The 19866-nt window shown below is 60.1% G+C and overlaps 7 protein-coding genes across 7 annotated transcripts; 2 read left to right on the top strand and 5 right to left on the bottom strand.

The window, feature by feature from the left end:
• Positions 1–219: 219 nt before the first annotated feature.
• B0H18DRAFT_1083843 (P-loop containing nucleoside triphosphate hydrolase protein) lies at positions 220–3505 on the top strand (the record flags this gene model as incomplete). Its single annotated transcript, XM_048031712.1, has 16 exons — positions 220–423; positions 677–725; positions 788–812; positions 855–885; positions 948–969; positions 990–1027; positions 1081–1231; positions 1284–1607; positions 1756–1793; positions 1831–2229; positions 2282–2487; positions 2547–2674; positions 2728–2843; positions 2895–2925; positions 2974–3301; positions 3391–3505. The coding sequence occupies 16 exons, from the start codon at positions 220–222 to the stop codon at positions 3503–3505; spliced, it is 2205 nt and encodes a 734-aa protein (XP_047895866.1).
• Positions 3506–3750: 245 nt separating this feature from the next.
• Positions 3751–8409, bottom strand: B0H18DRAFT_1083842 (uncharacterized protein; the record flags this gene model as incomplete). Its single annotated transcript, XM_048031711.1, has 17 exons — positions 3751–3837; positions 3967–4201; positions 4256–4663; positions 4712–4879; positions 4929–5338; positions 5381–5439; positions 5490–5687; positions 5737–6007; positions 6161–6204; positions 6226–6370; positions 6404–6736; positions 6792–6830; positions 6863–7102; positions 7149–7234; positions 7290–7691; positions 7741–8323; positions 8404–8409. The coding sequence occupies 17 exons, from the start codon at positions 8407–8409 to the stop codon at positions 3751–3753; spliced, it is 3714 nt and encodes a 1237-aa protein (XP_047895865.1).
• Positions 8410–9534: 1125 nt separating this feature from the next.
• On the bottom strand, positions 9535–11983 carry B0H18DRAFT_873176 (Six-hairpin glycosidase; the record flags this gene model as incomplete). The annotated part of the gene is made up of 8 exons (XM_048040273.1): positions 9535–9937; positions 9994–10130; positions 10195–10512; positions 10564–10934; positions 10990–11003; positions 11061–11260; positions 11319–11693; positions 11753–11983. 8 exons carry the CDS (start codon positions 11981–11983, stop codon positions 9535–9537), a joined length of 2049 nt encoding a protein of 682 aa, XP_047895864.1.
• Positions 11984–12751: 768 nt separating this feature from the next.
• On the bottom strand, positions 12752–15236 carry B0H18DRAFT_993591 (uncharacterized protein). The gene is made up of 10 exons (XM_048045205.1): positions 15069–15236; positions 14917–15013; positions 14651–14852; positions 14473–14528; positions 14371–14441; positions 14109–14112; positions 13882–14064; positions 13576–13791; positions 13160–13507; positions 12752–13091 (listed from the first exon to the last, which is right to left on the bottom strand). The coding sequence occupies exons 1-10, from the start codon at positions 15098–15100 to the stop codon at positions 12954–12956; spliced, it is 1347 nt and encodes a 448-aa protein (XP_047895863.1). The 5' UTR covers positions 15101–15236; the 3' UTR covers positions 12752–12953.
• On the top strand, positions 15214–17325 carry B0H18DRAFT_993584 (uncharacterized protein; the record flags this gene model as incomplete). The annotated part of the gene is made up of 11 exons (XM_048045204.1): positions 15214–15220; positions 15440–15573; positions 15731–15747; positions 15775–15834; positions 15888–16039; positions 16063–16188; positions 16247–16389; positions 16465–16642; positions 16698–16814; positions 16862–16903; positions 16951–17325. 11 exons carry the CDS (start codon positions 15214–15216, stop codon positions 17100–17102), a joined length of 1128 nt encoding a protein of 375 aa, XP_047895862.1. The 3' UTR covers positions 17103–17325.
• A 301-nt stretch (positions 17326–17626) lies between these two features.
• Positions 17627–18253, bottom strand: B0H18DRAFT_953145 (uncharacterized protein; the record flags this gene model as incomplete). Its single annotated transcript, XM_048042165.1, has 6 exons — positions 17627–17713; positions 17769–17856; positions 17918–17940; positions 17998–18041; positions 18094–18160; positions 18242–18253. The coding sequence occupies 6 exons, from the start codon at positions 18251–18253 to the stop codon at positions 17627–17629; spliced, it is 321 nt and encodes a 106-aa protein (XP_047895861.1).
• Positions 18254–18681: 428 nt separating this feature from the next.
• Positions 18682–19178, bottom strand: B0H18DRAFT_1116893 (uncharacterized protein; the record flags this gene model as incomplete). Its single annotated transcript, XM_048033497.1, has 5 exons — positions 18682–18800; positions 18852–18902; positions 18965–19019; positions 19075–19087; positions 19144–19178. The coding sequence occupies 5 exons, from the start codon at positions 19176–19178 to the stop codon at positions 18682–18684; spliced, it is 273 nt and encodes a 90-aa protein (XP_047895860.1).
• Between the last annotated feature and the right edge of the window lie 688 nt (positions 19179–19866).

Genomic DNA, 19866 nt, shown 5'->3' with positions numbered 1-19866 from the left:
GAGCCCGGGCTTGCCTCTTCAGGAGACCTGATCGAGGTCACGCGACGAAGACGCGAGAACGCGCGCGAAGGGGACGGCGCTTGCGAGTCGGACGCGTTGCGGCTCCGTCGTCGTTTCCTCAAATACGAGACCTCGGTCGTCCTTGCTGGCTTTCCATCCCTATCATCATTTCCCTTTCTTCTACTTATAGCTTTCGTCTACTCTTGTTTCAATTCGGCGATGCTGCGCAATACCGTCGCGAAAACGGCCGCTGCTGCACGGACAACAGCACCCCGGCGGTCGCTCATCTCTACGCCCCTTGTTCAACACCCGTTATTGCGAACGCCCCAGGCGGCGCGAAGACTATCTCCAAAACTAGCGACAAGGCTGGCGCCGCCGTATGCGTCTTCACGAGGTTACGCGCAAGGTCCTCCGGGCGGGGAGGTATGCCCGGAGGCTTCTCCTTCAAGATGGGCCCGCAGCATGAGAAGGGGAAGCGTGAAGGAATACGTGAGTAGCTCGGCCGGTACTCGTACGGACAGGGTCTGTGCTGAAATGCATGGGCCTTCTCTGTGTGCTCTCTAGCTTCCTGAGCATGCAGGAGCACTTCCCGCAACCATGCACTTAATGCACAGGCCCTGTACGTGCGGCCGCCTCCCTCATTAACATTCTTTGTCTCACTGCTTTCAATTTGCAGAGTGCGGACTTGACAGAGCTTGCACGGAAGGCAACTGACCCGACCATTGGTCGGATGAGGTGGTACGCCATATCGACTCGAGATTCATTACTAACCGTTCTCTATTTTCAGAGATCCGGAGAACCATCCAGAGTGAGTAGAATGCCCACACGTCACTTACTCCTGACTTGGTATGCAGTCTTGTCAGAAGGACCAAGTCGAATCCAGTGGTGAGACTCCATAAGCCGTAGAGGTACGAAATGCTGCAGTCGCTGATGCCTCTGTCCTACAGCTTATCGGTCCCCCTGGCGTCGGTAAGACGGCCATTCTTGAGGCCTTGCTAGCCGCATCGTGGCGAAGGAGGTTCCAGAGGTAAGCCCGTGCTCTCGCATTGCTTTGCCGACAGTGACTGACCATCTATCCAGTCTCTCCAAAACAAGCGAGTCCTTTCGATCGACCTCTCTGCAATAATGGCAGGATCCGGCATCCGTGGTCAATTCGAAGAGAAGTTCAAGGCACTCATCAAGGATATCGAAGATGAGGCCGGCAATGTTATTTGCTTCATCGACGAAGTCCGTAAGTAACACGCTCCGTTCCGTCCCGGGTTCACTCTGACATGCTCGCGCAGACACGCTGTTCAACCTCGGCAAGGCTGAAGGAGGTATTGATGCTGGACAAATGATCAACCTGCGCTTGCTAGAGGCTTGCAGCTGTCGGAGCGACGACCCGTACGCACTCCTGTCTCGCTTGTTCGCAGTATGTGCTCATGTCGCCTATGCAGCCGACGAGTACAGGAAGACCATCGGCAAGGACGCAGCGCTTGAGCGACGCTTCCAGCCTGTACAGATCGAAGAACCGACGGTGGAAGCTACCATCTCTATCCTTCGTGGGTTGAAGCCCAAGTATGAGGTGCACCATGGTGTTGGCATCTCAGATGGCGCGCTTGTCACCGGTATGCTGTCTCACAGCGTCTAAGCGGCGGAAGGCTGATTCACCTTTCCAGCTGCTGTTACGGTGCACGTTACATTCGGACCGCTTCCTCCCGACAAAGCCATCGACCTCGTCGACGAGGCCGCCTCTGCCTACGCCTCGCACAAGAGTCAAGCCCGACGAACTCGAGGCGCTCGACCGCGAGATCGTCACGCTCGAGATCGAACGCGATCGCTCGGAACGAGTCGGACGTGTTCAGCGTCGAGCGGCGGACGAAGGTAGAGGAGACGCTCAAGCAGAAGCGTGAGGAGGCCGCGCGCCTCACGGAGATCTGGCAGGCGGAGCGTGCGCGCCTGGAGCGCATCCAGGACCTGAAGCGCCGCCTGGAGGAGGCGAAGCACGAACTGGAGGTCGCGCAGAGACAGGGCCAGTATGAGCGTGCGTCGCAGCTGCGCTTCGCAACGATCCCCGAGCTGGAGACGCAGCTCCCGCAGGAGACGGAGAGAAGTGATGCGGAGAACGTTGGCCCGATGTCGATGTTGCACGACCGGGTAACGTCCGATGATGTCGCGAGGGTCGTGGCCAAGAGCACCGGTATTCCAGTACAGAACCTACTCAAGGGTGAGAGGGACAAGCTCGTGCATGTAAGTGTTTCGCACCTGATCTACCTCTTCGCAATGCTCATTGGCCTTGTAGATGGAGGATACACTTCGCAGGCGTGTGGTCGGCCAGGATCACGTCGTCGCTGCTGTCAGCGATGCGGTCAGAATCTCGCGTGCAGGTCTGCAGGCACCCAATCGGCCAGTCGCGTCATTCCTCTTCCTCGGTCCGACTGGCGTTGGCAAGACTGAGCTTTGCAAAGCCCTCGCTGGCTTCCTGTTCAACGATGAGCAGCGTGGCTTGTAAGTAATGATACTCTCGCTCTGCGTCGCAACGACCCTCATGTGTCTTCCCTCTTCAGGATCAACATCAACATGTCGGAGTACCATGACCGGCATACCATATCCCGACTGATTGGTGCAGCCCCGGGCTACGTTGGCTTCGAAGAGGGTGGCCAACTTACAGAAGCCGTTCGGAGGAAGCCGTACGGTGTGTTTAATAGTTACTTCCACCTACTCGGTGGGACGCTAACCATTCCGCAGCCGTCATCTTGCTCGATGAGCTTGAGAAGGCGCATAAGGACGTGGCGATGATCTTGCTCCAGATCCTCGACGAGGGCAGCATCACTGACTCGCAAGGTCGCAAAGTTGACTTCAAGGTATGATGCCTCCGACTTTGTTAATGGACCTGCTAACCGACTGCGGGGTAGAACACTATTATTTGCTTAACGAGCAACCTGGGTAAGTCCTGTCGTTCCTTCATCTGAGCAGTGCGCTGACTTCCCACAGGTAGCGACATCCTCGCGCACAAGTCAGCGTCGGACGGCAACGGAGTAGTCACCGCGGAAGCTCGCGACGAAGTCCTTACTCGTACCACAGAATACTTCCCTCCGGAGCTGCTCAACCGCCTCGACTCCATGCTCGTCTTCAACAAGCTATCGAAGGAGTCGATCCTCCAGGTCGTCTCGCTGCGCCTTACCGACGTCGCCGAACGCCTCAGGGGTCGCCGTATCACCCTTGACATCAACGACGCTGCACGGGAGTGGCTCGCACAGCAAGGCTATTCGGACGTCTATGGCGCGCGGGCCATTGCTCGGGTCGTACGGACCAAGGTCCTGTTCCCTCTCGCTCAGAATTGTTGAACGGCACGATCAGGTATGTTATACCGACTCACCCAATCCATACGAGCTGCTAACGATGTGACAGGGATGGAGACGTCGTGACCATCCGAGCAAGCAGCGACGGATCGACGCTGGATATCAAGGACAACCACGAGCCAGATGCATCCGTGGATCGTCCACACCCGTCAACCCTTCGCTGAAGAAAGCCCTTGTCCTCTGACGATGCATAGGCATATCTCACGAGACGACGTACTGTATATTCGTGTAAACTACCGCATGGACATGTTGTACTGTACAGACACATCTAATCACATCTACATCCCGCTCAGATGCATCTAACATCTCTGCTCATGCTGCATGCAACGTGGAAGGTGTCCATGGTATCATAGAGGGTACGAAATCGCAAAAGGCCAACAGCAACATACATAGGAGATCTGGCGGACAACTACTGAGACGTGGAGTCCGGAGCAGCACTGCCTTTCGCAGGCCGGCTCCTGCGAGGCTTCTTTCCTTGACCTTGAGTCTCGCGGTCCTGTTTCGGAGCGGGGGCAGCGGCCAGAGTCGGCGCAGACGAACCACTGATCCCCTCGGCCTTCGGAGCCTTGGGCTTAGACGGCCTCGGTTTCTTCGACTTCTGAGGCCGCTGGGGACCTTGAGGGACACCCTGTTCCTCAGCCTTCAGCCGTGCCTCCTCAGCGCTCCACCACCTCAGGAAGTCTTCCTCCGCCTGCCGCGCCTGCTCCTCCTCTTGTATCTGGAGGAGCGACCGCTTGTCCTTCGCGGGCTCGCGGGCCTGTTCGCGCTGGAGCTCCTGGATGGCGACGAACGACATGCCGGTGGTAGTCGAGGACTGCACGATAGGCTGCACGGGAGGGGGGGTCCACACGCTGCCGCTTCTGCGAGCAAAGTCAGTCCGCCGGGAAACCGCGCGACGTACGAGTGAGACTTACGACACGCGACGTATGCTCCCGGGAGAGTCCTTGGGTGGTGCCGCCTTCTTGGAGGGCGTGATGATAGGACCCATGCCGGCCGGTCCTGCAGGCTTCTTGGTCGGCGTAGGAGGCTGTGTACTGGGCGCCGTCGCGGCTGGTCTGGGTGCGGTCGACTGATCCGCACGACCGCTGCTGCTAGGTGTCGACGGCAAGCCCACGGGCGGCCTTGTAGGGGTGACAGGCATCCTCCACGGCGAATCAGACGTCGCACGCGGCAAGGCGGGGAAGCTGGCAGCCTTGGGGGGTGTGCCGCGGAAGGAAGTGGGGGCTTCGGCGCTTGACTTGCGAGCAATGGGCCCTGGGATGGGAGTCCGCTTCGCTGAGGAACTGATCTCCGCCTCTGCCATGATAGCCCTCATGTCGACCCTGAAGAGATGTCAGACTAAGCATAGCTTCGAATACACGTGTACCTACCTGGGCGCAGTCGAAATGGCACGCCATCCGCCTGCAGCAACCTCAGGTACAGAGGAGCTCGGCTGAATCGGCGCCGATGGTCCCGCATCGTCCATCACGAACACCTCATCGTCCGCAGGCAAGCTCTGCGCGGGCGGCGGCGGCGCGAGTACGGGCCGCACAACAGGGCTGCTCGGCGGGGACAACGCGAACTGGGACGTCCTGCGACTACGCTTACTCGGCCGGGCGGCGAGAGCCGCGGGAGTCTCTGAACGCACCCATCTTGAACGTGGGCACGACCGGCTGCGGGATGTCCTGCAGCGCGAGCCACGCCCCGTGCGCCTGCATCGCGCGGTCGACCAGGCGCGTGGAACGCGAGACGGGGTACTTGTGCGCTTGCTGCTGGCGCACGAAGACGGCGAGCTGCTTGATCAGGTGCGCCGGGAGGTCGTCGAGCATGTGGCTCTCGAGCAGTGTTTCCACGTTGGCAGCCATGTAGGAGTGGAGCGAGTCGACAAGAGGCAGCGCGTGGTAGAAAGAAGCATCCGAGAGGACGGAGCAGACGTTCATGATGTTGACACGCTTGAGATGACTTGCGAGCAGAGGAGCATCAATCGGTCGATGTGCAGCTCGTTCTACAAGCCGACTCTATCAGCACGATGGACCATCAATGAAATTCAATGCACGTACCGCCGCAGCCATAACGTTGAACATGAAATCCACCAGCTCATCCACCGACCCAACATGTTCTACAGCCCATCAGCGCTCTTCTCCGCGTCTCAGCAGCACCCACACTCACCTATCACATCAAACATCTCCGCATCCCCTCCACAGCACATATATCGGCACACCACCTCCATCTCCCTCCACCGCAGATGCCCCAAATCCAGCACGACCGTCCCCTCCGGCGTCCACCGCTTCCGCGTCCACTCCTCCTCGTCAAAGAACGCCGCGAAAACGGCGACCGCGCGCGCAGCACCACCGCGTGCGTCCGCACCTCCCGGTCCGCCAGGCGGAGCACCACGTCGGCGCAGCGGGTCCTGCACCCGGCGCGCGCCCTCCGCTGCGCTGGCTCGCGGCGAAGAGCCGGCTGAGGTCCGCGCCCATCGTCGGCCTGGGCACGCGCTTGACGGGTGCCTCGAGCGACGTGGAGAGCGCGGGGAGCTCGAGCACGCGCGCGAGCGCCTGGAGCTCCTGCTTCACCTGCGCGAGGCGCACCCCGAGCGCGGGGACGGCGCCGGAGAGCGCGAGCCCGACGCGGGGGTCCCACAGCGCGGGGACGTCGTCCGAGTACAGATATGTCATAGAGAAGGACGGCTAGCGGCTGGCAGGCGGAGACGGCGAGGCGCGGGTGGGCGTCGGGCGACTTGGGCGGGAGGAGCTTGATGCTGAGGCGCCAGCTCGCGTCTTGGATGGCGCCCCCGCCTGAGAGGAGGTGGCGAGCGCGGGGGAGCGTGCGGCGAGCATGACGCGGTGGGCTGGGACCTCGTACGAGTGCACCTGGACGAGGATGTCTGCGCCGTGCGGGAGGCGACGGCCCTCGAAGGGGCTGCGTGCGGCGCCAGAGGCGTGCGCTGCCTTGAGTGCCTCGAGCAGGCTGAGCAAGGTCCGAATGTGCTTGATGTCCTTCTGGATGGCGATGTCCCCGCCCTCGTCGTCGGCGACTTCCTCCTCTACATCCTCATACAGTGGGCCCAATCCGCCAGGGCTAACCGCGTCAGTCGGTGAAGACGCGCCGATACTCGCCTCCTGCACGGGTGGCTCGAACGTGAGCCACGGCTGCACCTCCGCCATGTCCTGCGCGACCAGCCGCCCGGCGAGCTTCACCGGCGGCGGGACGTAGTCGACCCTGAGCGCGCCATACGCGCCCGTGACGTTCGCGCAGACGCGCACGACGCGCTGGAGATACGGCATCTGCGCGAACTTGTGCGTCTTGACCGCGCCGCCCGCGCCGCCGTGCGCGGGCTTTGCGGCGCGGGTGCGGACGAAGACGTGGCCGGACTCTGTGCAGATGATGAGCGAGCCGTCCGCACCGAGCGCGACGTCCTGCAGGAGGTGAGCGTCGGAAGCGCGGCGCGAGGACCGGCGGCGGGTGACGTACCTTGACAGCAGTGATCTTCTTCCTGAGGGCCCAGACACGCTGGGGCACGATCGCCGCACGGGGCTTGCCACCGCCGGCGTCCGGGCCGGCGGGACGGCGAAGGTGAAGAGCTCGCCGTTGCTGGACAGCGCGGCGAACGCGCCCTCGCAGCTCGTGATCTTCTCGATGCTCGCGTTGCTCACCGAGTGCGGCGGCCGGTACGCCGCAATCTCGGACGGGAACGCCTGCACGGGGAAATTCACCTTGAAGTGCCCGTCGTGCCACAGGCAGATCACGTCTTGCGTCGACAGCAGGCAGGCCATCGCCGTGTCCTGTAGCGAGTAAGCGGACATGAAGCGGGAGAGGTGAGCGGCGTACGCTGATGGTCACTGAGACGACGGGCTGCGAGACTTTGGTGACGACGCGCGGGAGGATTTGGACCGGGTGCGCGGACTTGTCGTAGCCTTGGGGCGACACACACGTCAGGGCATGCCCGGCAGACGACGAACGCGTACTCACCCAGTTGGCCACTGTTGGTGCCCCAGGTGTATACCTCCCAGGCAGTCCAGCACGCCGAGGCGGTCTTGCATGCCGCGACGCCCAAGACCGCCTTGTTCTTCAGAGGACCCACCACCTTGCGCGCGGTGACCTGGATCGGCTCCTCTGCACGTCCCCTGGCGCCGTCGGCGGCCTCGACTGCGTAGCCCAACTGCGAGAACCTGTTGAGGCCCCAGCTGTACACTTCGCCAGACTTGGTCACGAGAAGCGTGTGGTCCTGGCCGAGCGCGACCGACCCGACGGTGCCGCTGAACTGCGCCAGCGGGACGAGGCCGTACTGCGTGTGCTGCCCGGGCCCCAAGCGGCCCCCGCTCCCAAACCCGCACACGCGCAGGTTCGCGCGCGGCTCGGACGTGACCACCGCTGCGCGCTATCAGCGACCGCACACCGGAATCGGACGATCGCCGCGCACCTGTGTGAAGCTTCGACATGACGACCTGCCCCACGCGGATGGGCGCGAACCGCGCGTCGACGGTCTCCTTCTCCGACGGCGCGGATCCCTCCGGCGGGCGCACGACGACCTGTTCGGGGTACACCCTGTCGTCGCCGTTGCCCAGCCCGAGCGCCGCGTTGCGGTTCGCGCCCCATGTCAGTAGATCCGCCGTGCTAGTGTCGTCGCTCGCGGGCTTCGTGCCCTCGAGCGTAGAGTTGTAGAGGTCGAAGGCGGTGCAGCCCTCGAGGTCGCGCAGGGTGACGTCGATGTCCGGGCGCTGGAGGAGGAGAATGGCCGTGGAGAGGTTGCCGTGGTAGAGCGCACGGTGGAGGGCGGTCCAATGGCTCTCGGCGTCGGTGAGGTTGATCTGGATGTCAGAGTGGGCGAGCAGCATGCGCACGTACTCCGTCGCGGCGGCATCCTGGGCGGCGGCAGCGAGGTGGAGGACGGTGCGTCCGAGCCAGTCGCGGGCGTTGACGTCGAGGGGCGGTGCCGCAGCGTTTCCGCTCAGGGGACTCGGTCTGTTCCAGGACTTGCCGCCGCTGCTGCTGAGCCCGGAGGCCTGGGGTCGGGGGCCCCGCCGCCATCGAGCAGGCGCTGGAAGGCCTGCTGGTTCCGTAGGTGGAAGTGGGCATGGAGCACGGTCATACGATGGAGGGGCGGACGAGACGACCTAGAGGAGCCGGGGCGACTCCCTGCCTAGATCGAGTGGTCCGGAGTGCTACACCCGAGGGGATGCAGCGGTGAGGCCGAGCGCAAAGGCGAGCTGCTCGGTGAGACGAAGGGGCGATAGCTGCGCCGGGGGGATGCAGCGGCGAAGAGGGGCTTGCGGAGAGTGGGGGCTGGACGACGCGGTGGACGACGGGAGAGGCGAGTAAGTTAGAGGGATAAGTTAGGGCGGGGAGTAATAGCGATACAGAGCGAAGACGAAGAGCGAGGAGGAGGAGGGGACTGGAGAGGGTATCTCTACTCCGGAGCGGGCCCAGTCACCGTCATTAAGTCCTCCGTGCGCACGTGCTTCCCCGCCTATCTCCCCGCACCCGCCACAACACGCGGCTACTCACCTCCCCGCAGACCCATCAACCGCACGCATCTCAACGTGTGCATGTGCATCTCTGTACGAGCAGGTTTACAACCACTACTCTTCCGTGTGCGAATCAAGTCGAGATAATGAATACCACTCTGAGTTACTGGCATACCACGCACGTTCGACCCATCTCAACAGCCTGGACACGTTCCTCTCAATCTCCACACCCGCAGGCTGGCCTCGATGTCGTAGCTCGCGTGTTCCTATCCTTTGCGGAGCGACGTTCCGCGCATCGCTTGATAGAAGAATGTATACATCTCGTCTCCCGGTCGCCCTTATCTGCATCATAGGTGAGCTCAAAGGAGCAACATCGATGCCTAGCAACACAGAAGGGACGTCATCTTCCTATACACCGACCAATTGTCGCTGAGGAAGCAAACTCAAGTTACCGCCTACAGCTTTGTGGGGTAAGCAGCCATCAACGTGCGTTCACAGGCATTGCGGATAGCGATAGCATGTTCGCTGCAAAGTTGTTGTGGTCGTCGCGACTTTCCTGTACATCAAACATTGAGCTGCGAATGTAGGAACCCCATGGCAGCGTTCCAATGTGAGACTGTCAGACAGCTCTTACCCCCACATTCGCCAACCACATGTATCGACTATTGCTCACTGCCTTGCAACGAGGTTGCTAGCCTTTTCCCGTCCCCGCTCAGTACGTGCCCATCCATTAGCATAGTTAACGCGCATTATGCTGCAATCTGTACGATTACCACATGACTTCCCCCGCTCAGCTGCAGAACCCCAAACCCATCCACCTCTGCCGCCTCCCCATCCACACTAACCGTCCCGTTCACCGGCGGCTTCAAGCTCCCACGAGTACCCTCCGGCGTCGAGACCGTCGCATTCCACCAGCCCTCCTCGGAGTCCAACGCCCACTTGATGCCGAACCACCCCAGCGGCGTCTCGTACCCGCCCTCCGCGTACGGCAGGCCTGCGGTGTGCGGCGCGATGGCCCACGTCCGGCCCTGCGGCGCCGTGACCTGCAGTCCAAGGACGTAGAACGAGAGCGCCGACGTGGGCCCCGTGCTCCACCCGTGTGCGTGGCTCGTGTAGGACGCGTCGTAATTGTAGCCTTCGGTGGAGCGGAAGCTAGACGGAAGATACGGTCAGAGGAGGGCGGACAGACCCGGGGAGGTCGCGCCTACTACAGGGACCCATTCGACGTGTAGCCTTCGAGCATGGTGGACTGCACACTGAGCGGCGTGTAGAGCATGTATCCCCACTCGCGATGCAGGAGGTCCAGAGCACGCGCATCTTCCCCCGCGACGAAGTGCGCTTGCACCTGTCGTCCTCACACCGTCAGCACGAGCACCAGCTGTTGTCCCGCGCACCCGACGCAGACCCACCTCAAACCCGCCAATGAACGGCGCGATCGTATCCGGCAACTCCGGCGCAACCGCCCCATACACGCCCCAATTCGCCGTCAAGCCCTCGCTAACCGCCGCCGCCTGTTCCGCCGAGTCGGTCAAATTGAACAGGATCGCGAGTGCGTTCGCGTCCTGCGCGCAGAACGTCGTCGTGAGGTTGTCGCGGTACATACCGCGGTCCTCCTGCCAGAACGCGTCGTTGAATACCGGCTTGAGCGCGGACGCATTCGCGGCATAGGCGGAAGCGAGGTCGGTGTCGTTCAGCCACAGCGCGAGGTCCGCGCTGCTGGCCAGGAGCTAATGCACCCGAATTCAATCAAAAGAGCCCCGACAGAAGAAATACGATACCTTGTAGTATATTGCGTTCGCCTCTGCGTTATGTCCTCCCTGCCCGATCCTTCCCCAGTCCAACACACCCGTAACGTTCAGCAACCCCGTCTCGTCCACCTTCTCCGCGAGGTACTCTACACCCCGCGTATAGTTGCTCCATAGCCCCTGCAGCCAATCGACGTCCCCCGAGTACAGGACATAGTTGTACGTCCCGATGAGCGTCCATGCATGATAGGTGTCGCTCCCGAGCTCCAGGCTGAGCGGCGGCCCGGAGTAAGGCAGTGCGCCTGCCGCGTTCTGGAGGGCGTATAGCGTGTCCAGGGCGTTGCGCGTGGTGATGAGGTCGTTCGTGGATACGAACTGCGTGGGGAGGGAAATGCCGAGATCACCTGTGTCGATGTAGTGAGTGCAGATCACAACTGCAATGTTGTCATTCAATCATACCTGGCCAGACGGAGCTAGCTTGCAATCAGCCTGAGATACGACCTGACATATACCTGGTAGCCTTGACTTACCGATCGCGCTTGGCGCCATCCACAAGTACAGCACCGGTGTTACCTATCGGTGCGTCGTTTTCCCAACCTAACAACAGTGGAATGAGTGGAGTCTCCATATGAATGACAAGAAACATGCCTGGAGACGGGGTATTCGGAGTGCGTCCTCTATCGTGCGGTATGGTATTGATCTGCACCGTATACGCGCCGGCATACCACACCTGCCCGCGCCATCATCAACATGTGTGTCCATTCCGCAATATCTAAAGTAGAGCATACCCTCGTCAAGAAGTTCGGGTCGACAAAATCCGGATCAGCAGCGTAGAAGTACCCAGAGTAGTTCCGCAGCGAGTCCACATGCGGCATGAAGTTGAGCTCGCAGGACACGTTCGAGAGCGAGACGGAACTGTCCGACGTCAAGGCGATCGTGAGGAAGCGGAACCCGCCCCTCATCTGAGCAGCGGGCTGCGTCCAGTGCCCGGCCGGGAGCGGCGCGGCGACGTGGAGGACGCCATCATACGACATGTTGGCGGAGGGGACGACGGAGTCGTCCGAGGCAAGCGGGTTGATGAAGAGCGGCGACTCGGTGAAGGAGAGGGCCACGGAGGAGTCGTCGGAGACCTCGTCGAAGTTGAGGGAGACTATTCCCCCAACCTACGTGGAGTATACTCAGTGGAGTCGGGCGTAAATTACGAATGCGAACGGACACGTACCTCAAAGCCAAAGTCGAGCGTGACATACGACCCGTCACCGCTGAGGGTCAAGCTGCTGTTCGAAAGGATGCTGTTTGCGTTGGAGACATTGCCACTGGTTTGTCGGATCGAGGTAGGATAGACAGTCCGTGATGCCGGCGCGAAGTTGAAAGCATCCCAAGGACCGCTGGGAGCTGAGCACAGCGCACCCGTCCCGAGCACCAGCAAACCTAAAAGTGGGCCAAGAGCCATCTTGAACGAACAGGAAACTGCTACCTCGACCTCCCGTGCGAGCAGCTTTAAAGCACTGTGCCAATGTGACTGCGCTGTTCTAACCCCGACCGTAGGTGATGCGGCTTCGACATCTTGGACCGCATGAGCAGCACCTGGGCCCACGAGACAGTTTAATGTTCTTCCCTCAGAGTCCGGATGCCTCCATGAGATCACGAAAGCCATACCATGGTCAGCAGTGCTGCAAAAATACTTCTGTCGGTATTGAGCGTGCTTTGTGCGCATCACGTCGCTATTGTAAGTACCCCTTCAGGTCAACTCTTCCGCGTAGCGCAGATGGGTGTTCATATTCCCGGTCGTAGTCGGAAGGAAGACAGCTCGACGTCAGGTCAGCTGTTACTGTAGTCTCCGCTGCAGACCAAAAAGCCGGCAAACGTCTGTTATGCTGTTCCTGGTGGACCGTAGACGACCGATATAGGGCCCGGTGCGCGCCCCGATGTAGGACGATCCCGAGATTCACAGGATCATCGGTTCTTTGACGTGTGGTCCCTGTTCCAGTCATAGAGCTCACCGACTGATGCACGGGCCGAGGCGATATGTCCTCGGATGGGTATCAAACTCTGCTCCAAGCATTTATTCAGGCCTATGCAACAACTCGATTCACAGTAAGTGGCATGAGTACCATAGGTCCAAATCGATTGGCTTACCATTCCTCCGTGCGGGATTTAGGTGCGCATGGCATTCCCCGTCGTCTGCATCACAAATTGAGGGCGTCTTCGTGGTTCAGCAGAGTATCAAGGCAGCACTCCAAGGACCGTCTAGAGCTCTCAGCCCCTGCAGACTACCCACCAAACCATTGCAAAGGAAATAGGAATTGCTCGCACTCTTGTACAACCCAAAGCACACCATGCGCACTACGCACCCCCGATCTGCTTTTAGTCCTCCATCCATCCTTCCAACCAGCACTTCCCATCTCTCCCATCTCGCGCGCTCAGCTGTCCAGCAGCGCAGCCGCCTTGCGCGCGTTCGCCTTGATGCTCTCCACCTGCAGCTCCAGATTCCGGATCTGCGCCCGCGCCTCGCGCAGCTCCGCCGTCAGGCGCGCGTTCTCCTCCTTCAGCGGCGATTCCTGTACGCGTGCAGGGGCCAGCGGGCTTTATCAGAAATCAATCGCCACAGCAACGAGAGGCGACGTACGTCTCCCGACTGCGACCGCAGGGGCGTCCTTGACTCAAACGGCGTCGCAGCCACAGGGCTCGGCTCCGGTTTCCTCACGGCCGCGCTCACCGGCGAGGGCGTCGTGTCCACCGCGATGCTCGGCACGGACGCAGGCGCGGGATTCGGCGCACTGGTGCTCCTCGTCATTGCGGGTGTGGAGGGTGCGGGCGTGGGCACGGCGGAGGGCGGCGCGCCCGCGGAGATCGCGCCCGTGTCGAGGCTGACGAGGTTCGGCGGGACGGTCTTGCCGTTGAAGAACTCGCCCGCGGTGAGCGCGGGCTCGGAGGACGGCGCGAGCGGGTAGATGTCAGACTGGAAGGAGTCGGACTGTGCGGGGCGGGGTGAGCCCAGTGGTTAGTACAGCTACTTGGGAAGGCGCTAGGGCGGGGATGCACCTTTCGGGGGACGATGAAGGCGATGGGCTCTATTGAGGAGGCGGTGAGCTTGTAGGCACGCGCGATCTCGCATTCGGAGATGTTGAGGGCGCGCCGCGGCAGGAAGCACATGCCGCGCTGCGGGTCGGAGGACTTGTACTCTGCGAGCTCGTACAGCAGTCGGACTCTATTCGTAGTACGGATGTTTCCATCTCTGGCGAACGGCGTCAACGGCGGCTGCCATGCATATATATGCTTACCCCTTGCCCGCTGCGAGAAGACAGACAGGTCAGCGAGGCGACGTCAGGCGATGTGGTGAGGACGCACCAAGGAAAGGATGTTGTTGTCTGACCAGAACGGCATGAGAGTGCCCGACGCTTGGTCGAGCCGCGTCGTCTTGACGTTGCCCAGTCCACCCGTCTCCCAGATGGCGACTTGTCGGTCACTCATCTTGCTGAAGCCAGTCGTAGCGATGTTATCTCGCTCGCCCATCCAGACAACACGTGCAGACTGTAATGATATGGCCGTTCATGAGTGGTAAGTTTCAGAAGTACATGTCTAGGGAGACAATCATGACAGTTGCTTGCTCAGCGCGTGCAAGGCTAGCGTGCTCCAGCGGAATGCCAGTCCGCTGGAAGCGTCGCCATGTCCATCGACTCATATCAATGCACATATTGATACAGAGAACACCTCATGGTAGCTTTGATTGTAGACAGATGAACGCACCTTGATACCGTCGTGCCCATGCGCTACGCGGACGGCGTCCCCGCCCGCCCGGGGTCAAAATCTGATCTTGCGGTCCCTGCACGTCGTCACGAGGAGGTTCCGCTCGGGTTGAAGGCCAAGCTCTGAATCGCGTCGCCATGACCGCCGAGTACAGCCTTGGGCTCTCGGGCTCTCGAGGTCCCACATCTTGACGACGTGATCGCCGGTCGTGCTTGCGAGGACGTTGTTCGCAGTCGGGTGGAAGAGACCTGGCCGACGCGGCGGGGCGAGACGTCGATGCGGAGGACGGGGTCGAGGTCCTGTGGGACCCAGTGCTCGGTGCCCCAGCCTTCAAATGTGGAGGACTCGACCTTCCAGAGCATGACCTTACCGTCATCGCCGGCAGATGCAACCATGGCATCGTTGAAAGGCGACCAGTCGGTGTCGAGAACAGGGCGAGTGCGAGCGCGCGAGGGGAACGAGGTCGGGGAGCTTGGTCGGGAAGCCAGCGGGAGGGGCTCGAAGGGAGAGGGGAGGGGGAGGATGGCGAACGCGCCTCCACCCGACGCGTTCCAGTTTACGCTGATGTAGCGCTACGTGTCGCGGGGGTCAGCGGTGCGTTCAGCGCGGTTGTTCGGCAGCATGGGAGGCACGTACGGACGACGCGGCGATGAGGTTGGTGTCCCAGGCACTGTTGGTCACTTTGACATTGTCAATGCCATACTCCTTCTTGCCCTGCTGGCCAAAGACGTGACTGAACAAGATGGTCAGTTCGCGGACACAGCGCACACGTCGACAGCACTGCGCACCGATACTTGGATGCCCTGACGAAACGAGACATCCTGGACGGTGGTAGGCTGCTGGTGCGGTCCTTGGCGGTCGGTGTCACCGCGCTGTCCAACAGCTGAGCTGGCACAAAGAGAGAAGAGAGTGGGCACGGATGTCGCGGTGGCGATGGTGAGTAGACGGAGTAGCAGTGCGGTATCGGCATGGCGATCACTATGGGTGTCAAGTCCAGAAAAGGAGATAGCCGAGACGTAATACGCCCACCGTAATTATTTCGTCGCACACCTCCAGACGCGTCTCGCACGCGTCCGGCCTTCCTTTCGGCTCTCCGTGAGTACAACTGAGTCTCTCCTCGTCTCTCCTCGCCGTGCTGACCAGACGAGAGCCATGACAGTGCTTCTGCGATGTGCTGCCCGAGCAGGCCTCAGCCCCCGTAGTGCAACACTCGCCTCGCGCACACCAACCACCCTCACGCGACGTTTCGCGAGCGCACCGTCGGGTGAAGTGCGTGGACAACAGTCAGTGATCGTGCATTGTACTAATTGACAATGTTGTGTTATGACTTACAGCTACGGAAGACGCCTCTGTATGATTTCCACGTCGAGAATGGTGCCAAGATGGTGCCCTTTGCGGGGTACTCCATGCCGCTGTCCTACCGAGACGTCGGGCGGGTCCGTTCTGCTAGCTCTTCCCTGCACACACGTGAAATGACTCTACTGCAGTGGCAAGTCACCACCATGTCCGCGACTCCGTGGGCCTCTTCGACGTAGGACACATGGTCCAGAGCGTGTACGTCCCTCCTCCGCTAAACCCCGCTCCCGCTGTGCCTCACCCATCCACAGCTTCCGCGGCGCAACCACAACCGCCTTCCTCGAATGGCTCACGCCCTCCTCCCTCTCCGCCCTCGAGCCCTACTCCTCCACGCTCTCCGTCATTCTCAACGAAAGGGCGGCATTATCGACGACACCGTCATCACCAAACACGCGGAGGACGCGTTCTACGTCGTCACAAACGCAGGCCGACGCGACCGCGACCTCGCCTGGTTCACGCAAAAGCTGGAGGAGTGGAACGCCAGCGAGCGCGCACAGGCCGGCAAAGTGGAGCTTGAGGTGCTCGAGGGGTGGGGGCTGCTTGCGCTGCAAGGTGCGCACAAGGGTCTGACCGCCACCTGAGAGTGTTTGGAACCTGACTCTGACCGCAGGACCGGAAGCCGCGCAATACTTGCAGGCCCTGACGTCGTTCGACCTGCGCGCCCTTACATTCGGCAAGTCCGCGTTCATCCCGATAGAGGGCTTCAACTTGCACGTCGCCCGCGGTGGCTACACCGGCGAAGACGGCTTCGAGGTGCGTATTGTCCCCACTCACAAGCGCAGGAACCCGTGTTCTAATGCATGCTGTTGCAACCTTTCTCTCCCGTAGATCTCTATCCCACCCTCGGAAACAGTCGAAGTCGCACAGATGCTCTCCAAGTCGCCCGTACAGCTCACTGGCCTCGGCGCGCGCGACAGCCTGCGTCTCGAGGCGGGGATGTGTCTCTACGGCAACGACCTCGACGAGGACACTTCGCCGGTCGAGGCTGGTCTGACCTGGGTCATCGGTAAGTCTGGTCAGCTCGCGTGCTTAACATTGACCATATGGACGCCGCCGTGCAGGCAAAGACAGGCGGGAGAATGGCGAGTTTATTGGTGCGGAGGGCGTAAGGAAGCACTTGAAGGATGGCACACCGCGGAGACGAGTCGGCATGGTCGTCGAGGGCGCGCCTGCAAGACGTAAGATTCCACCTCCACCTTATGGCTCGACTGACCCGTATGAACAGAGGGCGCAAAGATATTTGCCCCCAATGGCGGCGAGCAAGTCGGTACGTCCCGATGTTCTGATTACCACGCAGTATTGACGCACCACCAGGCGTCGTGACCTCGGGCATCCCCTCCCCTACGCTCGGCAAAAACATCGCGATGGGCTACGTCAAGGCCGGCTGGCACAAGAAGGGCACGGAGCTCGCGGTGGACGTACGGAACAAGCTCCGGATGACGTTACTCATGTCGATGCCGTTGTGAAGACGAGGTATTGGCGGGGCGAGTGAGTGCGACAGATGTTGGTGTGGACATGGTCATAGACGTAGATGTGAGTGGGGGCGCGGGTGCTGGGCAGAGTGCTACTTCAACTTAGCGCGAGCTGGATGTATGTATCTTTGACTGTCTGATGGGAATACAGGCAGCGGGATGCGCCATGTCTGAAGGAGTGACTTGGCTTCACTCTTTGTTCGGCAGTTCACTCACTGGAAGCTCTTGGACGATTGACCGACCTGATGCTACATCAATCATATCACACTCGAGATCAGAGGCCGAGACTCGATTTACACTTCTCAGAGCACGCTCGCTTGCAAGCCTCATCTTTGCTTCAAAACGTCTACGGAATGGTACAACGACAGCTTGAAAATTAAGTGCTGATCATATGTTGCTGGTCCCGGGAAGTAGAGGCTATAGATCAAACACTACTATACAGTGGCCTGCCAATTATGTCAGACAACCATTCAAACACCAACCCCGAGCAACACTCACCAAACCCGTCGGAAGCACCTTCAGCTCGTGGCCGTGCCCGGCGCCGGCAAATGGATGCTGCTATCCAGCCTATCCTCGACCTCGCGCGTCTCCAGTCTCGTCCCGAACTTTCAGAGACGGTCGTGATCGGGATGGCGAAGCTGACGGTCCTGTCGGACACACTCCCGCCGGTGTGGGGGGCTCGAGGAACGCGCGGCTGACGAGGTTGGCCAGAAAGGTGTTCGCGTACAGCTTTGTGAGGACGTATAACCTGTGGTGGCGATGAGGATGAGTTGTACGATCTATTGTACGTGGGTTGATGGGCGACTTACGTTGTTTCGTAGTACTGCGTGCCCTGTATGTGATACGTTAGTTGGCATCGGGTCTCGGGACACTACGGATTCATGCATACCGGTAGTCTGGTACAGAGGATCAAGGTGACGATCGCCACTCCAGCTGCCCAAATTCAGTGAGCCCGGTACCCCATGCTTTGCAAAGGAAGACCTACCCGTGAGGGTGCCAGTTTCTACGACCAGGCGGATGATCTTGTTGATCGTCCTTTCTGTTGGGCTATACTGGTCCAACGACGCAGTCTAAGCATCTACACATCCAAAGACACCTTAGCTAGCGGCGGCGCCCCATCGCTGCATACGCACCAAGAGTGTCATTGCTAAGGCGATCAATACGTCGACTACCGCGCTGCCAATTATCCATATCTGGAGCGTGTTGCCCAGGCATCATCCGAGAGCGAGCGGCTCACGTTGAGTACAATAGTTACCCGGTGAGATGCAGTGACGTCTGCAGTTGAGGGTGTGTCTTTGAGCTACATATACATATCTGCTGAGATGACTTCTAGCACCGAAGATGGAACCTATACCAGGGCGCCCAGCGCAATTCCCGAACAACCCTGCAAAAGCGATATCTGTTCAATGAGAAGGAGGACGATGAGTGACGGGTGGTCAAAGGTCAATAACGCGCACCATACCAACGATATGATGCCCGCAACGATCCTCGAATTTGCAAGCACATAGATCCGCCATGCAAAGAATAGCTGCACGGCCATCGATACAATCGCACACATTACGTCCACAAAGAATCACGCGTAGTATATCTTCGTGAGGCTGTTCAAGTCTCCATAATTGTAGACAAATATCTCGAAGGCGACACCGGTGACGAGTCCAGTTTGGACCCATTCAAAGGCGAGCATGCCGTAGACTGACGAGCAGTCGTGAACCTGGAGTACACAGAGACTGGCATTTCACTCACCCAAACATTGCAGAAGGAGTGGGTCGTGCGGAAAACTGACATGGTAGAGATCTGGTGGACAACATGAAGACTCTTATTAATTGGTCACGGCTCGCTTAAGTAGTTGGACTCACAGGTTTGGAGGGTCAGAACTCCAAGAAGGGCCCAGTTGAAGAAATATCCGAGGAGCTGGGGCGTGATTGACTGTAAGGAACGTTCGTCGCAGACGGTGGTAAGTTCGTACCTTCGGGCCTGCCCTGAGAGAACGAGATCGATCGTCAATAGGTAATCGCGCAGATTTAGTCAAACGTACAAGATCGCGATGTTGCTATGCTCGGCAGCACTCATCGTCGGCGATAGAGTGGACGGGCGAGTATTGCGGATGTCAATGGGCCAACCAACAGCAAGCCCAGGCGCGACGCACTTAAGGCTCAAGAGGACAGGGGGGGCAATCGGGGAGTGATACTCCGCCCACAAGTAACGGCCAACCTACCGTGCAGTCACTTGACAGATGGAGGAAGGCTGATCTGTGTGAAGCCTGCGTGCATGGAAGACGGTAGGAACTGCCACTCTGGCGGCATGTCTGTCCCACCGTAGAAATCCCGGTTCCCGCGAGGCCGCCATCCGTAATCCCCGTTCTCGTCGGCTTCACCTCTCGACCATGTCTTCGAGCCCGGATGTTCAGCCCGCGCTAAACCAGTCTGTAGGACGTGCCTGCGAGAGTCCGCAGCCGAACCAGTGAGGTGCCGTGTACACTCGCAGAATTCAACACAACCGTGCATTCGCCAGAGCTCCACAGTTCCGAGCCGGGAAGATGCGAGGGTGGCATGATGACTTCCTGATAGAATCGAAGCTGCAGTGAAGTCTACATACCTTATCGCAGCGCAGCGGGGCGAGCAGTGAGATCTAGTAAGACGGCTGCCGACCTATCCACCCCACCCGTCCCCGCTGCCTAAGGCGGCTTAGCTTTAGGCTGGACACCACGACGCGGACATCCTGGCAACAGCATAGACCGTCTTCGGTCCCGGAAGCATAC

The sequence above is a fragment of the Fomitopsis serialis genome, assembly GCF_022376445.1.
Source record: "Fomitopsis serialis strain Sig1Antser10 chromosome Unknown B0H18scaffold_17, whole genome shotgun sequence".
In the NCBI taxonomy this organism is placed as follows: Eukaryota; Fungi; Basidiomycota; class Agaricomycetes; order Polyporales; family Fomitopsidaceae; genus Fomitopsis; species Fomitopsis serialis.
Note: the sequence above shows the minus strand (reverse complement) of the source record. Positions and strands in the feature narration are given on the sequence as shown.

What these genes read in the sequence shown, in the direction of transcription:
- B0H18DRAFT_993591 (XM_048045205.1), bottom strand. Translation starts at nt 15,100, where the DNA reads ATGTCTCGTTTCGTCAGGGCATCCAAGTATCG. An exon ending in TGCATCTGCCGGCGATGACG is followed by an intron (nt 14,529 to 14,650) that starts GTAAGGTCATGC and finishes CGCGTCGGCCAG; the next exon opens with GTCTCTTCCACCCGACTGCG. An exon ending in ACAACAACATCCTTTCCTTG is followed by an intron (nt 13,792 to 13,881) that starts GTGCGTCCTCAC and finishes TATGCATGGCAG; the next exon opens with CCGCCGTTGACGCCGTTCGC.